General features: G+C 39.6%; 2 protein-coding genes across 2 annotated transcripts in view; one reads left to right on the forward strand and one right to left on the reverse strand.

Moving 5' to 3' along the window:
* Znf597 (zinc finger protein 597) overlaps positions 1–15,084 on the reverse strand; it is a 324,428-nt gene that overhangs the window by 247,626 nt on the left and 61,718 nt on the right. The gene's annotated exons all lie outside the window — the stretch shown is intronic.
* LOC142831534 (olfactory receptor 2C1-like) lies at positions 3,034–3,972 on the forward strand. Its single transcript, XM_075941756.1, has one exon. The coding sequence runs from the start codon at positions 3,034–3,036 to the stop codon at positions 3,970–3,972; it is 939 nt and encodes a 312-aa protein (XP_075797871.1).

The raw sequence follows: 15,084 nt of genomic DNA on the forward strand, positions 1-15,084 counted from the left end.
GATTTTCTCTAAAGTATCTACATTTGAATCAGCTAGTAATATATTGTTCATATAACAGTAATTTATACATTGGGGAAACTGTACACAAATCATTTCCAACAATGTCATACAAAACACTGGCACAGGATGGGCTGATAAACATTCCTTGAGGGAGGATCTTCCACTGATATCTCTTAAGAGAATGAGAGGTATAAGTAGGCACAGTGAAGGCAATTTTTTCTCAGTCCTTTTCCTGTAAAGGTACAGTGAAGAAACAGATTTTTAAATTAATAAACATAATAGACCAGCTTTTAGATATAGAGAACGCATGGGAATTCCAGGCTGCAGAAAGAACATTGGCTAAATTATTTTATTTATGGATCTCAAATTTGTTAACATTCTCCATTTTCCAGAATTCTTTTTAATAACCAATATATGAGAATATTATATTGATATTATTTTGATCAATTCTTCAATATGTTGACCATTCAGCTATTCCTGTACCAGCTGTTCTAAGGTCTGTAATTTTTCTGATGTTGAAAGCCACTGTTCCACCAGAAAGGTTTGTCACTTGACCATTATTAAGGTGGGGCTGTTGGTACCTCTGAAAGATCAGCAGCTGTTGTGCTCTGTCCTTCTACATGAATGGCCGGGGACTGTTCTTTATAAAACCTTTAGTATTTTCCCCAGAGACATGTTAGTTTATGCTTTGCTTCTGGGATTGGAGGAATGATAATCTGGGTATTCCATTGCTGTAACAAATCACGTCTGCATAAATTCATTGCTATATTAGACACATATGGCCTTAATTTTCCTCTCTGTCCTGCAGGCCCTATACATTCAACACATCTTGGACTTTGTTTTACCTGAGATAAAGTTGCAATTCCCAAAAGCTGAACATTTGCCTCCTGAAGAGGCCAATTTGGATGCAAAGATTTTGTTGCGTTTATTGTTACCCTGGGTCTATAAGACCTTCAATTACAATGTCATTTATGCATAGTTTTAGCTTGGGTCATTTTTTAGAAGTTTGCCAAAATATTTACATTATGGTTTCTCCTGAAATATTTTTTTATCTTCTAAAGCTGTTCTATCATCCAGAGAAGTATGGTTTTTTTTCAATAACATTAGATCCGTTAATTGCTCTGAGGAGGAGTTTCCTCCATGATGACAGAAAATGACTAAACCAACATAGACATGGAGGCCTGTGAGAGCCCCCCACCAAGGCAATTCCCAATGACAAAGAGTTAAGGTGTCTGTTCCTTGTTGATCTGCATTCATTTTGTTTGGAATAGAAGAAACGTTGCTTATAGGAATACCATGTCTACAATTCCTTTTAGATGACCTTGTTTGCCACAATTAAAACACTTGACATTTTGATTTTTCTTCAAGCCTGTTGAAGTCAACCTTCCCTATCCATGCATCATCATGATATGAGATTGAATATTGATTATATGTATATGTATATATATATATATACATATATATATAACAAAGTCATTCCTCTATGGGTGCTGATCTTACCTTTAATGGCCTAATTACCCTTTCACATTGTGAATTAGCAATTTCAAAAACCAAAGACTCAGTTATTATTTTTCTACATTCTGAATTTGGTATCATTCTATTTACAGATGAACTCAATCTTTCCAAAAAGAAAAAAAGAAAAAAAAGAAAAGAAAAAAAGGAAAAAATTAGTGAAGGTTTCTTTTGTGCCTTGTTTACCTATAGTAAATGAGTCCATTCTCTCTGACTCCTTCAATTCTGTACCAAGTATTCAAAGCTGTTGAATGAAATAGAGCCAGGGTATGATCATCATATAAAGACTGACTGTGTACATCAGCATAATTTCCCTCTTCAAGAGGTCAGTCATGGGAAATGTCAATACCTCTAGTCCTACTTCGTTGTTGAAAGGTCCTAGCCTCATCTTTCCACCAGGCCCTCCACTGCAATTGAGGACCAGGTTCCAATACTGCTGTACCCAAGTCTTTCCAGTCTTGTGGAACAATTCAGTTACTAGTTGACCATGAATTTAAGATATGCTTCAAAAAGGGCGAATTTGTACCATATGAGATTATCACTTCCTTAAATCTCCTGAAATCTAACATTTCCACAGGATTCCAGTGAGTTCTTAAACAGTCCTGGGGATACATGTCATTTGGGAGTCGTTCCCATAAGGTGAATGAATGAATTGAGGTTAGTTGTTTGACAAACTTGAGCTGTTCCTTTAATTGTAAAACTGTAATGAAGAGGTTGGTTGTCAGTTAAATTCCTCTTCCTTTCTATGAATATCTCTATTATCTGTTCTAGTTAAGCTTTTCTAGGCTTGTAACTTATCAGTCAAATGGCAATATTTTCTCTAGTAATCTCTATAGTAAGTTCTATAACGAGGCCTGTCTCTTGGTACTCATATGAAGTGACTTGGCACTCATATCTACCAACATTTTAGTAATAAAACAAGAATTACAAAACCAATAATGTTTATAACTGATGATATGTTCATATAATTATAGTTGGCCGAAGAGGATGTCAGATCCCCTGGAGCTGGATTTACAGGCTGTTGTGAGATGAGAATGCTGAGAACCTAACTTGGGTCATCTACAAGAGCAGTAATGCTCCTAACTGCTGGGCCATCTCTCCACCTGAGAAAGAAACTTATCAGAAACTTGTGGGGAGATTTGCCCAAATTCAGAGTGTTTTTTCCCTGCTCAGAGCACAGAAATCTTTACTGCAGGAATTGTGTTTTGAGAATGTCTGTATCTACTTCTACCTTGCCAGCTCCCTCTGTCTGTCTTCCTGCTGCTCTGGACTATGGAGCCCTATCCATTGTCCATCTTCACAAGACACTCCTTCATCTCTGTGCTAGGTCCCCGTTGACATGCCCACTCATCTGACAACCACGGGTCACTGAAAGCTTCTGCCTGGAAAGGCTGGATGTCTCCTTAACTGTGGAGCCTGAAGAAGGAACATTCTGGATGCAGATTCAGCAGTAGCTGCCTCCCCTCTTCCTTCCCCCTAGCATGTTTCCAGAGAAGCCTCCAGTGTCTGAAGCAGCCAGGGATGGGGGTGGACAGCAACAGCTCCTCTGGGAGCTTCATTCTGATGGGTTTATCTGAGCATCCCCAGCTGGAGAGGGTCTTTTCTTTAGCCATCCTCTTTTCCTACTTGTTGACCCTGGTTGGGAATTCAACCATCATCCTGCTTTCCCGTCTTGACGCCCGGCTCCACACACCCATGTACTTCTTCCTCAGCAACCTCTCTTCCCTGGACCTGGCCTTTACAACCAGTTCAGTCCCCCAAATGCTGAAAAATCTATGGGGGCCAGACAAGACTATCAGCTATGGTGGATGTGTAACTCAGCTCTATGTTTTCCTTTGGCTGGGGGCCACAGAGGGCATATTGCTCGTCATGATGGCAATTGACCGATTTGTGGCAGTTTGCTGGCCCCTGCACTACATGACTGTCATGAATCCACGACTTTGCTGGCTTCTGGCTGCTATCAGCTGGCTGTGTGGCTTAGGCAACTCAGTCATTCAGTCAACTTTCACGCTGCAGCTCCCATTTTGTGGACACCAGAAGATAGACCACTTCCTGTGTGAGGTGCCCGCCATGATTAAATTGGCCTGTGGAGACACAAGTCTCAATGAGGCTGTGCTCAATGGTGTCTGTACTTTCTTCACTGTTGTCCCACTGAGCATCATCCTGACCTCCTACTGCTTCATTGCTCAGGCAGTGATGAAGATCTGTTCTGTGGAGGGACGACGGAAGGCCTTCAATACATGCCTCTCCCATTTGGTAGTGGTCTTCGTCTTCTATGACTCAGCTATCTATGGGTATCTGCTTCCACCTAAGAGCAGTAATCAGGATCAAGGGAAATTCATTTCTCTCTTCTACTGTGTGATTGCACCCATGTTGAATCCCCTCATCTATACTCTGAGAAACAAAGAAGTGAAGGGGGCACTGGGAAGGTTGCTGGGGAAAGGAAGAGAAGCCAGATGAGGAGACAGCCATCTTCTTTATTCCATACTGCTTGTTTTCCCTACATTCCTTATTTGAAGCTTTGTCCTCAGTGAAGTCAAGGCATGTTCCTGACAGACTACACTTTAGGAAGATGGTTAGTCTCATTGAGACATTCTGTTTATTTGCCGCAGACAACAGGGTACATATAGAGAAGGTTATTGCCCTAGCACTGACCTGTCTCACGGTCTCCATCTGAAATCAACGTTACTGATTTTTTTTACATTCTAAGGAAAAAAGCATGAAGTTTCTTGGATAATTTTACTACAATCCTATGAATTCAGATCCTTCATTATCAACTTCAGATGAAAATAGAATTCATCTTAATATCTTAGCCATCCATCATCTTGGTCCAATTCTCTGTCTAGTCTCAATACTACAGGCTAACTGTTCTTCCTTTTCATTCTGTCACCTGATTAACTCCTTCTGTATGTGAATGTCCAAATTTACCTTCTACCTAATGTAATAATTAATGAGAAAACTTTGGCAAGGCCACCTACCTTTCAATGCTAGTCCCACGTGCCTTGATTTGGCTTCATTTAAATCATTCCAGCTAACAGCCAGAGCATCAGGTTTGCTACCCATCAGCTCAGTGGATTGTGGAAGATGCTATGATTCCTCAAGCAAGTTTAGATCCTAAGGGTAATCCATCCATAATTCACGTCCTCTGCTCCGAGGTTTTTAGTCTTCTAGTACCATTGTTCCAGGAATGCAGTTTTTTTTAAGACAAAACTTATCTCAAGGAACTCAGGTATTGGAATCATAACACCCATATGGCTCTTCCCATGGCTAGAATGGCCAAAAAAAAATGCTCATCTATACCAGAGTTCACAAACCCTGTGCCCAGACAGAAACCAGGATAATATCGAACAATTGTTTAGCACCTATATTACCAGAAAAAGGAGACAGATAGGTTTCAGAAGACATTTCAAAGCATCTTCACCTTTGTTTCCGTATCTGAATCACATATCTGTCACAAAGTGGATGCTCATTAGTGCTTAGTGAGGGGAATTATGTTAAGTGCTCTCAATCTCCTTTTCATGTTAAGAACTAAACATTACTCGCAGATCATTTTCACATTTTCTGGTGTGGGTTATCTGTCCTTCAGATGTACTGAAACAGACAGTGATACATTTCTTCTTCCACATTTTCATAATTGCCCTGAAGAAACTACAAATATTATCCTCTCCTGAATTTGTTTCTTTAGTTAAGATCAAAGCCACAGCCTGATATTTCAGTCTTCTCCATAGCAATAGTCAGAATATCTCCTGGATTCTCCAATTCATATTATTTTGGTGATTTTATCAAACCATATCATCTGGAAGGCACAAAATATTAATCAGCATACTCAATCAGATTAAGGTCTCAGAGACGAGCTTATGGTGCCCAAGCTCCAAGGAAGTAGAATGCAGCTGACCCGTGGAAGTAGTAGCACTAAGGAGACGTGGAGTCATGTACCCTGGCTAATTCATTTGAGTTTTGAAATAACCACAACACATATAGGGAGAAAACAAAGCTTATTTTGGAAGAACTACTGTTTCTTGTAGGAAAGAACAATGTGGTGGTTTGAAAGAAAAAGAAATGGCTCCCAAAGGAAGAGGCACTATTAGGAGGTGCCTTGTTAGAGCAAGAATGCTACTGTGGAGTGGACTTTGAGGTCTTTTTTGGTCAAGCTTCCCTCAGTGTGATAGTCAGTTTCCTGCTGACATCAGGTCAAATGTGACACTTTCAGTTCCAGCTCATCTGCCTGCATGACGCCAGACTCCCTGTCATGATGACAATGGACTAAACCTCTGAACTATAAGGGAGTCACCCCAATTAAATACTTTCTTTATAAGAGTTATCGTGGTCATGGTGTCTCTTTACAGCAATCAAAACCCTAACTAAATAGATAAGAAAAAATACAGGGAGAAAATAGAGTCATTCTTTAAAGAGTTCTGCAAAACTTCCTTCTGAAAAGGATGGGGCCCTTAAGTCTGACATAGAGCTAGAAGAATAGAAAGGCACAGGACAGGGGAAGAAAAACTTAACTGGTTATAATTGGGAAGTAAGGGCATCACGGGTCTCTGTTGTAAAGAATCCCTAATGATTTTGTCCCTTTTGTTGTTGTCTTGAGATAGGGTTTCACACTGTAGGTCAGGCTGGCCTTAAGCTCACTGGAATCCTCTTGTCTCAGCCTTCAAAATGCATGGATTAAAGGTGTCCTCAGTTATGACAAATTGTTCTTTTCCTTTTCACAATGAGTGGGGACCAAATCTGATCATGTTTCATTGCCCAGTGCATGAAATTATTAACAGGAGCTGGAGAGATGGCTCAGCAGCTAAGGGGCTGCCCTTTCAGTGTGTAGCACAATTAATAAAAACACAGAGACAATAGGGGTTCAACCTGTTCAGAAAAGCAAAACAGCCAGTCCCTGGCTCTTACCTCTACCTCTGTCTAAATGACAGTCCTGCCTCCAGTAATCTCAGAGTGAGACTGTGTCTGAGAGCTGTCTCCTCCAGTCTTATATTCCTCTCTAGGACTGGGATTAAAGATGTGCACTAATACTGCCCAGTTTCTAGGGCAAACTAATGTGGCTCCTGGGATTAAAGGTGTGTGTCGCCACTGCCTGGTCTGTAAGGCTGACCAGTGTGGCTGTTTTACTCTCTGAATTTCAGGCAAACTTTATTTATGAAAATACAAATGAAATGCCACTATACCAGAGGACCTGGTTTGATTCCCAGCATCCACACAGTGGCTCACAAGTGTCTTTAACCCCAGTTTCAGGGGATTCAATGCCGTCTTCTGGCCTCCAAAGGCACTAGGCATAGATGTGGTGCAGAGACATAAGTGTAGACAAAACACTCGAGTACATAAAACGTAATTAATTAAGTAAAAAAGAAATTGCCAGCTGAGTGGTGGTTAGGACACTCTTAATCCTAGCAGTTGGGAGGCAGATCCAGGTGAATCTCTGGATTCAAGGTCAGTCTAAAGTACAGAGCCAGTTCCAGGATATCTATGGCTGCACAGAGAAACCCTGTCTTGAAAAATCAAAAGAAATCAATCAATCCTAAAGAAAAAAATTATTATAAGAAAATAAATTGATTGCAGCTGGGTCTTCTGCAAAAATAGCAACCACACAAAATCATTTCTCCAACTTCCATTTTGCTTATAAAAAACAAAGGAAAGAAAGAAGGGAAAAAGGAAAGAATGAAGAAAGAAAGAAAGAAAGAAAGAAAGAAAGAAAGAAAGAAAGAAAGAAAGAAAGAAGAAAAGGAAGGAAGGAAGGAAGGAAGGAAGGAAGGAAGGAAGGAAGGAAGGAAAGAAGTAAGTTAGTTCACGTATTCCAGGCTAGCCTTGGAATCACTATGTGTTTGAGGATGGACTTGAACATTCCTCCCATCTCTACCGACCAAGTAAAGTCATAAACCTGAACTGTGTCTCCAGCCCCTCTGCTAATTTTTAGGTTAAATTGTCATTTAACATGTTAAGGGAAATACTTTCTGGATATTAAACCGTAACTTGCATATGAATATGTTAAGCAGTCAGTTTCATAGTCATGTCTTTTTAAATTTAGTTTTGGTTGCATTTATTTGTTTATGTGTGGAGGCCATAGGACAGCTTGAAGGAACTGACTCTCTCCTTCCGGCATGCAGGTACAGGGTATCGAACTCACGGCGTAAACTTTCTGCGGCAAGCACGTTCACCCCCTGAACCATTTCACCAGCACACACATTTATTCATTCTCTCTCTCTCTCTCTCTCTCTCTCTCTCTCTCTCTCTCTCTCTCTCTCTCTCTCTCTCTCCCTCCCTCCCTCCCCCTCCCCTTCCCTCCTCCCCTCCCCCCACGCTCCATGTGTGTGTATGTGTGTCTCTCCCCCCCTCACCCTTTCTCTTGGCATGTCTGTCTCATGATGGATCATGATGGATCTTCTGCAGAGGGAGTCACAGGTAGTTGCAAGCTTCCTGATGTGAATGCTAGGAAGAGAAATCATCTTTACCACAGATGAACTGCAGAGCCATCTTTCGGTCCCACTTCCCAGTGACTCTGATAGTATTTGCTGCACATGCTGAATGACAGCTGGGAAACAGACATCCATGTTATTTCCCTGAATTTCAGCAGACGTTGTTTAGGCATTTGGCTAATCAGCTGCACGCTGGAGATTTCTACAGCTGCCTGGGTTCGATAATGTGCTAGGACAGCTCATGGAATTCTTCCATTTGTCAGCATCTAAGGACCTACGAGGATGCAGGTGAACAGCCAGAAGAGCATGCACACTGGGGTTGTGGAAAGTTCTGGAGTGTCAGAGATGACGTGCTATCATCCCTCATGCAGACGTAGTCACTGGCCCCATCCTTAAGCTATAGCTGTTTAAGTTTCTTCAGGTAGGCATGATCAAGCGTTACCTCAGTCTCCAGCTCCTCTTTCCCAGGAGTTTGGAATCAAGATGAAAGTTCCAAGCTACTATTTTTTTCTCCCCATTCTCTGATTTTTCTTATTTTCCTCTATTTTAAATATATTTTATACTTCACAAACCCAAGGTTTCACATGTGCTAGACGAGCACTCTGCCACAAAGATAAAGTCCTAGTCTTACGCATTTATTTGTTCATTTATTTACCCATCCATCCATTCATTCATTTTGAGGTAGAAAAAATCTCACTGGTGTTGGCAGAAGTCACCTAGTGATTCCTGGCTACACAGACCATGAAATAACCACTCAGAAACTATATTATTTAAATCACTGTTTGGTGTGTTAGCTCTCGGTTCTTATTGGCTAGCTCTTACATCCTAAACAACCCATCTTCATTAACCTGTGCATTGCTACATGGTTGTGGTTTACTAGGTAAACTTTCATCCCCAGAATCAACATGGCTTCTCCTGACTTAGCCCTTTTCCCCCAAGTATTTAGTTTAGATTTTTCCTGCCTAGCTCTATTCTACCCTACCACAAGCCAAAGCAGTTTTTTTATTTATTAACCAATAAAAGCAACACATATACAGAAGGGAATCCTACATCTACTCCCGTTTTCTGTTTAAATAAAAAGGATGGTTTTTAAATTAACATAGTAAAATTACATACAAGAGAGGTAACAAGCAAGAATTATAGTTATTACATTTGTATTTACTTTATTTTTTATCATAACTAAATAAAACTATAACTATCTATGTTTTAACTCCATCAAAGACTCCAGAAGGATATAATATTACCTAAGTAAAGAGGAAGTACACTGTAAGCAACTTCCAAAACTCTAAAAATTTGCAGGGACATTTTGCTTCTGGAGCATCCATATTTAGTCTACAGACCCATAGTATCTGGCAGACTTTTTCACAAAGCAGGAAGTTTGAAAATTGTAGTTATAGCACCCACTTGGCACCTGACAACTGTCTATAACTCCGAGATCTAACACCATGACACAGACATACATGCAAGCAAAATGCCAAAGCACATAAAAAAATAAATACATATTATAAAAATTATATATTTTACCCCAGTGCATATTGTAGTAGGACTTTCCTGTCAGACTTTCTATTGGGGACCTCCAGCAACCAAATAATGACACTGAGACTTATTATTAATTATGAAAGCTTGGCCTTTAGCTTAGACTTATTCCCAATTAGCTCTTACAACTCAATCAACCTATTTCTATTAGTCCATGTTTTGTCACATGGCTTTTTACTTGTCCTCCACTCCGTATGTCCAACTCCTTCTGTGTCTTGCTGGTGACTCTCTCGTGCCTAGATTCATTCCCTGAGTTCCTTTCTCTCCCAGAAGTCCCTCCTAACCTCACCTGCCTAGCTATTGGCCATTCAGCTATGTAACTCTTTTTTATCTTTTTTGATTTTTTGAGACAGGTTTTCTCTGTGTAACAGTTCATGCTGTCCTGGAACTGGCTTTGTAGACCAAGTGGCATCAAAAACACTGAGATCCGCCTGCCTCTGCCTCCCAAGTTCTGGGATTAAAGACATGTGCCACCACTGCCCAGTCCTTAGCTTTTTATTAAACAAGTCACAGCCACACAACTACACACAGTTTAGACGAATATCCCACAAAAATATGTATTTAAATGCTAATACACTAACACATTCCATGGAACAGATGCTTGAGAGTGAACACAAAAGAAAGGGAGTAGGGACTGAGAGCGAAGTTGACACAGGAAATGATAACAGTTCACTGATGGAAGCCCTGTCTGGCAGAGAACAAGGGCAGTGTGCACAGGATTCTGCACAAGAGTCATCGTATCAAGATTATTATTTAAAGACATAGAACAAAAGGAAGAAAAACTAACTCTATGTAATCACTAATTATTTATGGGACACAGTTATTCTTTTATTCTTCTTTTGAGCTCAATTAGTTCTTTGTGTTTGGAGAGAGAGGTCAGTCGAAAGACTAATTTGGTTCTTCGGGGACCTATTTCCTGTGTTCTGGCCACACAGGCCCTATGTGCTAATTGCTGGGGGTGGAGGTGGTATGGATGAGTAGGGACTGAGGCTTCCTGTCTCTTGGGTCCCTCAGTATCAGCCCCATGTGTCGGGCCTCTGGGTGGCAGATCCAGGCCACTCAGAAGGTCAGGACCAGTGTTGGGTTAAAAGCCAAGGGCTCAACATAGGAGCACAGTGGACAGCTCACAGTGCTCTGGACTCACAGACTGGTCCTCCGCATCCACTGAGCACCAGGCAGAAGGATGAGGGATCCGGAAGTCACAGGTATAGTTCTGCAGACAACCCCTCAGAGTTCATTATTGGAGAATCCGGAGTATAGGAGAGGAGAGGAGAGACAGAAGGGGAGGGGACGGAGTCCAGGGAAACTGGAAGGAGAGAGAGCAGGAGTGACAAAGGCTTTTAAATATGCTCTGTTGTTTCCGTAAGGAGCAAGGCTAGCGGGATAGAGCTGCATCACCTCTGCCAACTAGGAGGAGAGACAGGAAAGAATATATTTGAGCTGATAAGGAAAATATTAACTCGGCTCTGTTCAAAACTCATCTATAGACAACTGGGAAAGAAACTGACAAATAATAGAAATAAAAGAGCAAAACAAGCCAGGCAGTAGTGGTACATGCCTTTAATCCCAGCACTTGGGATGGAGGCAGGGGCAGGAGGATCTCTGTGAGTTCGAGGCCAACCTGGTCTACAGAGTGAGTTCCAGGACAGGATCCAAGCAAAACAGAGAAACCTGTGTCAAAAATACAAAAAAAAAAAAAAAAACAAATAAATGAATAACAGCAAAAAAAAAAAAGGCACAGGTAATCAAAGTCCCTTTCTGATTTTAAAACCCGGCCCTAGATTTAGAGTCCTCTGGCAGAAACGACTCAAAGGCAGGGAACAGCACCTCCTGGAAGGCCTGCAGCTGAGCAAAGAGAATTTCTGCTGTGTCAGCAAGTGAAATCTCAGAATGTCCAATCACACCTTCTCCTAATTCTCCATCTGTTGTTGTGATAAAGCAGGAAGGCACTCCTCAGCAATCTTGGGTCTTTAAAACCCCATTATAATAGTGAAGACTTTCAAAGAACAAAGAGCAAACAAAACCCTCCATTAGCACCTAACAAACCCACAGCATCAGGCTTCCCTTCCAGGACTGTTCTTCCTACTCTCCCTTCTCTAAAAAGTACATTCTCCCTATCCCTTCCCAATGACAAGTCAGGCAGGACCCTCTGAAGAAGGAAGTGCTAAGGCAGCACCCAGCAGACAGGTACTGCTTTAGTGCTCCCTTAAAAACCCTGTGTTCCTTAGGACTGCTACAGGGGCTAGCTCATGGTCCCTTCAAACAGGATATTTAAAACTTTATCTTTATTTTATGTATGAGTATTTTGTTTGCATGTAAGTAAGTTTATTACATGTGTTCCTGGTGCCTATAGAGGCCAGAAAAGGATTCTAACAAATCATGAGAGCAGAATCAGCCTTTCAGAACTCATAGAAGTTGCCCATTAAAATCCTGAAGGGTTATCGATGGTATGGTATGTATAGATTAATTTTCCAAACTCTGCAAAATGAAACACGCCCATTTGCAAATTTTGTTTCTTTGATTTTCTTTTCAGTTACTTCCTGCAGTTAGTAGAGTTTCATTGTATAGAAAACCAATAAGACATATCCTTATAATTTCCTTTGCTTATTGTCAAGTGATGGAAAATCTTTTTTTTTTAGTCCTTGCTATTTACATGGTGCTTTTTATGCAATTCTGAGACTTCTATCATGCTTCCTACCAATAGGAATTTCATCATTTCCTTGTGCTAAAGGGCTTGGTAGACCCATATGGGATCTAATATGTGTTATATATAAGGAGTGGTATCTATTTCTAATTATTTCTTGTAACTATTTAAGTAAAGAAGTCAATTCTGCATCATCTGGAGTAAATTCAGCAATTTCAGAATGTAAAACAAATCTTTCTGCATATTGGTAGTCAGTAACGATAATAAGAGGGTCTGAAATATATAATAATACTATGAAAATATATATAATTTTGACTTTTGGGCAGAATCACAAGGGATTTGAGCCACTTTATTCTAATTTTCTGATTTGTAACCTGCCTTTCCTGATTTGTTTGCATCAGTATAGAATGTAGGGGCTCCAGATATTGGTGTTTCCCATACATTGTGAGCAAGGATACTCTCAGTTATCTTTATAAACTGAATTCTTTTGCTTCTGTGGTATTTGTGGTTAATCTCTCCAAGAAATACTGCTAGTTCTTAGTCAATGTTTATTATCTGCCCATAAAGAAGAAATTTCTTCATTATTAAAGGTACTGCAATTTCTGCTGAGTCTATTACTGCTAATTGATGAAGTCCCAGGATTGTTTGTTTCTTTTTTAGATTAACCTCAGAAATGTTCTTCTATATAGGTCTTTTTTTACTCTGCTTTTGTGGTAAAAGTATTCATTCTAAGATATTATCTTCTTTCTGCATTAAAATTCCCGTAGGGAAATGTGTAGAGGGTAAAATGGCCAGGACACAATCTAGTTCTGGATTCAAACGATCCATTTGTGCATCCTGTAACTTCTTTTCTACCAAAATCAATTCTCCCTCAGCCTCAGCTGATAATATTCCTGAACTATTTAAGTCCTTGTCACCTTGTAAGGATTGAATTAAATTACTTAATTTTGAGTTGTCAATCCAATTGTAGGCTGTAGCCGGTTAATGGTTCCCAGCAATTTTAGAAAGTCATTCAGAGCCCACGATTGAACTCTGTTGATTTGGGGTTGAATTTTTTGTAAACCTATTTTATACCCTAGGTAATTAATAGAATCCCATCTTGTGTATTTTTTCAGAAGCAACTAATAATCCCCAACAAGGCCAAATGTTCTTTACTTCTGCAAAGATTTTCTCTAAAGTATCTACATTTGAATCAGCTAGTAATATATTGTTCATATAACAGTAATTTATACATTGGGGAAACTGTACACAAATCATTTCCAACAATGTCATACAAAATACTGGCACAGGATGGGCTGATAAACATTCCTTGAGGGAGGATCTTCCACTGATATCTCTTAAGAGAATGAGAGGTATAAGTAGGCACAGTGAAGGCAATTTTTTCTCAGTCCTTTTCTTGTAAAGGTACAGTGAAGAAACAGATTTTTAAATTAATAAACATAATAGACCAGCTTTTAGATATAGAGAACTCATGGGAATTCCAGGCTGCAGAAAGAACATTGGCTAAATTATTTTATTTATGGATCTCAAATTTGTTAACATTCTCCATTTTCCAGAATTCTTTTTAATAGCCAATATATGAGAATGCCAAGGTTTGATCAATTCTTCAATATGTTGACCATTCAGCTATTCCTGTACCAGCTGTTCTAAGGTCTGTAATTTTTCTGATGTTGAAAGCCACTGTTCCACCAGAAAGGTTTGTCACTTGACCATTATTAAGGTGGGGCTGTTGGTACCTCTGAAAGATCAGCAGCTGTTGTGCTCTGTCCTTCTACATGAATGGCCGGGGACTGTTCTTTATAAAACCTTTAGTATTTTCCCCAGAGACATGTTAGTTTATGCTTTGCTTCTGGGATTGGAGGAATGATAATCTGGGTATTCCATTGCTGTAACAAATCACGTCTGCATAAATTCATTGCTATATTAGACACATATGGCCTTAATTTTCCTCTCTGTCCTGCAGGCCCTATACATTCAACACATCTTGGACTTTGTTTTACCTGAGATAAAGTTGCAATTCCCAAAAGCTGAACATTTGCCTCCTGAAGAGGCCAATTTGGATGCAAAGATTTTGTTGCATTTATTGTTACCCTGGGTCTATAAGACCTTCAATTACAATGTCATTTATGCATAGTTTTAGCTTGGGTCATTTTTTAGAAGTTTGCCGAAATATTTACATTATGGTTTCTCCTGAAATATTTTTTTATCTTCTAAAGCTGTTCTATCATCCAGAGAAGTATGGTTTTTTTTCAATAACATTAGATCTGTTAATTGCTCTGAGGAGGAGTTTCCTCCATGATGACAGAAAATGACTGAACCAACATAGACATGGAGGCCTGTGAGAGCCCCCCACCAAGGCAATTCCCAATGACAAAGAGTTAAGGTGTCTGTTCCTTGTTGATCTGCATTCATTTTGTTTGGAATAGAAGAAACGTTGCTTATAGGATACCATGTCTACAATTCCTTTTAGATGACCTTGTTTGCCACAATTAAAACACTTGACATTTTGATTTTTCTTCAAGCCTGTTGAAGTCACCTTTCCTATCCATGCATCATATATATATATATAGTCAATATTCAATCTCATATCATGATATATATATATATATATATGTATATATCAAAACCATTTTCTATGGGTGCTGATCATACCTTTAATGGCCTAATTACCCTTTCACATTGTGAATTAGCAATTTCAAAAACCAAAGACTCAGTTATTATTTTTCTACCTTCTGAATTTGGTATCATTCTATTTATAGATGAAATCAATCTTTCCAAAAAAAGAAGAAGAAGAAGAAAAGAAAAGAAAAAAAAAGGAAAAATTAGTGAGGGTTTCTTTTGTGCCTTGTTTACCTATAGTAAATGAGTCCATTCTCTCTGACTCCTTCAATTCTGTCCCAAGCATTCAAAGCTGTTGAATGAAATAGAGCCAGGGTATGATCATCATATAAAGACTGACTGTGTACATCA

Source organism: Microtus pennsylvanicus, chromosome 11 (genome assembly GCF_037038515.1).
Source record: "Microtus pennsylvanicus isolate mMicPen1 chromosome 11, mMicPen1.hap1, whole genome shotgun sequence".
NCBI lineage: Eukaryota > Metazoa > Chordata > Mammalia > Rodentia > Cricetidae > Microtus > Microtus pennsylvanicus.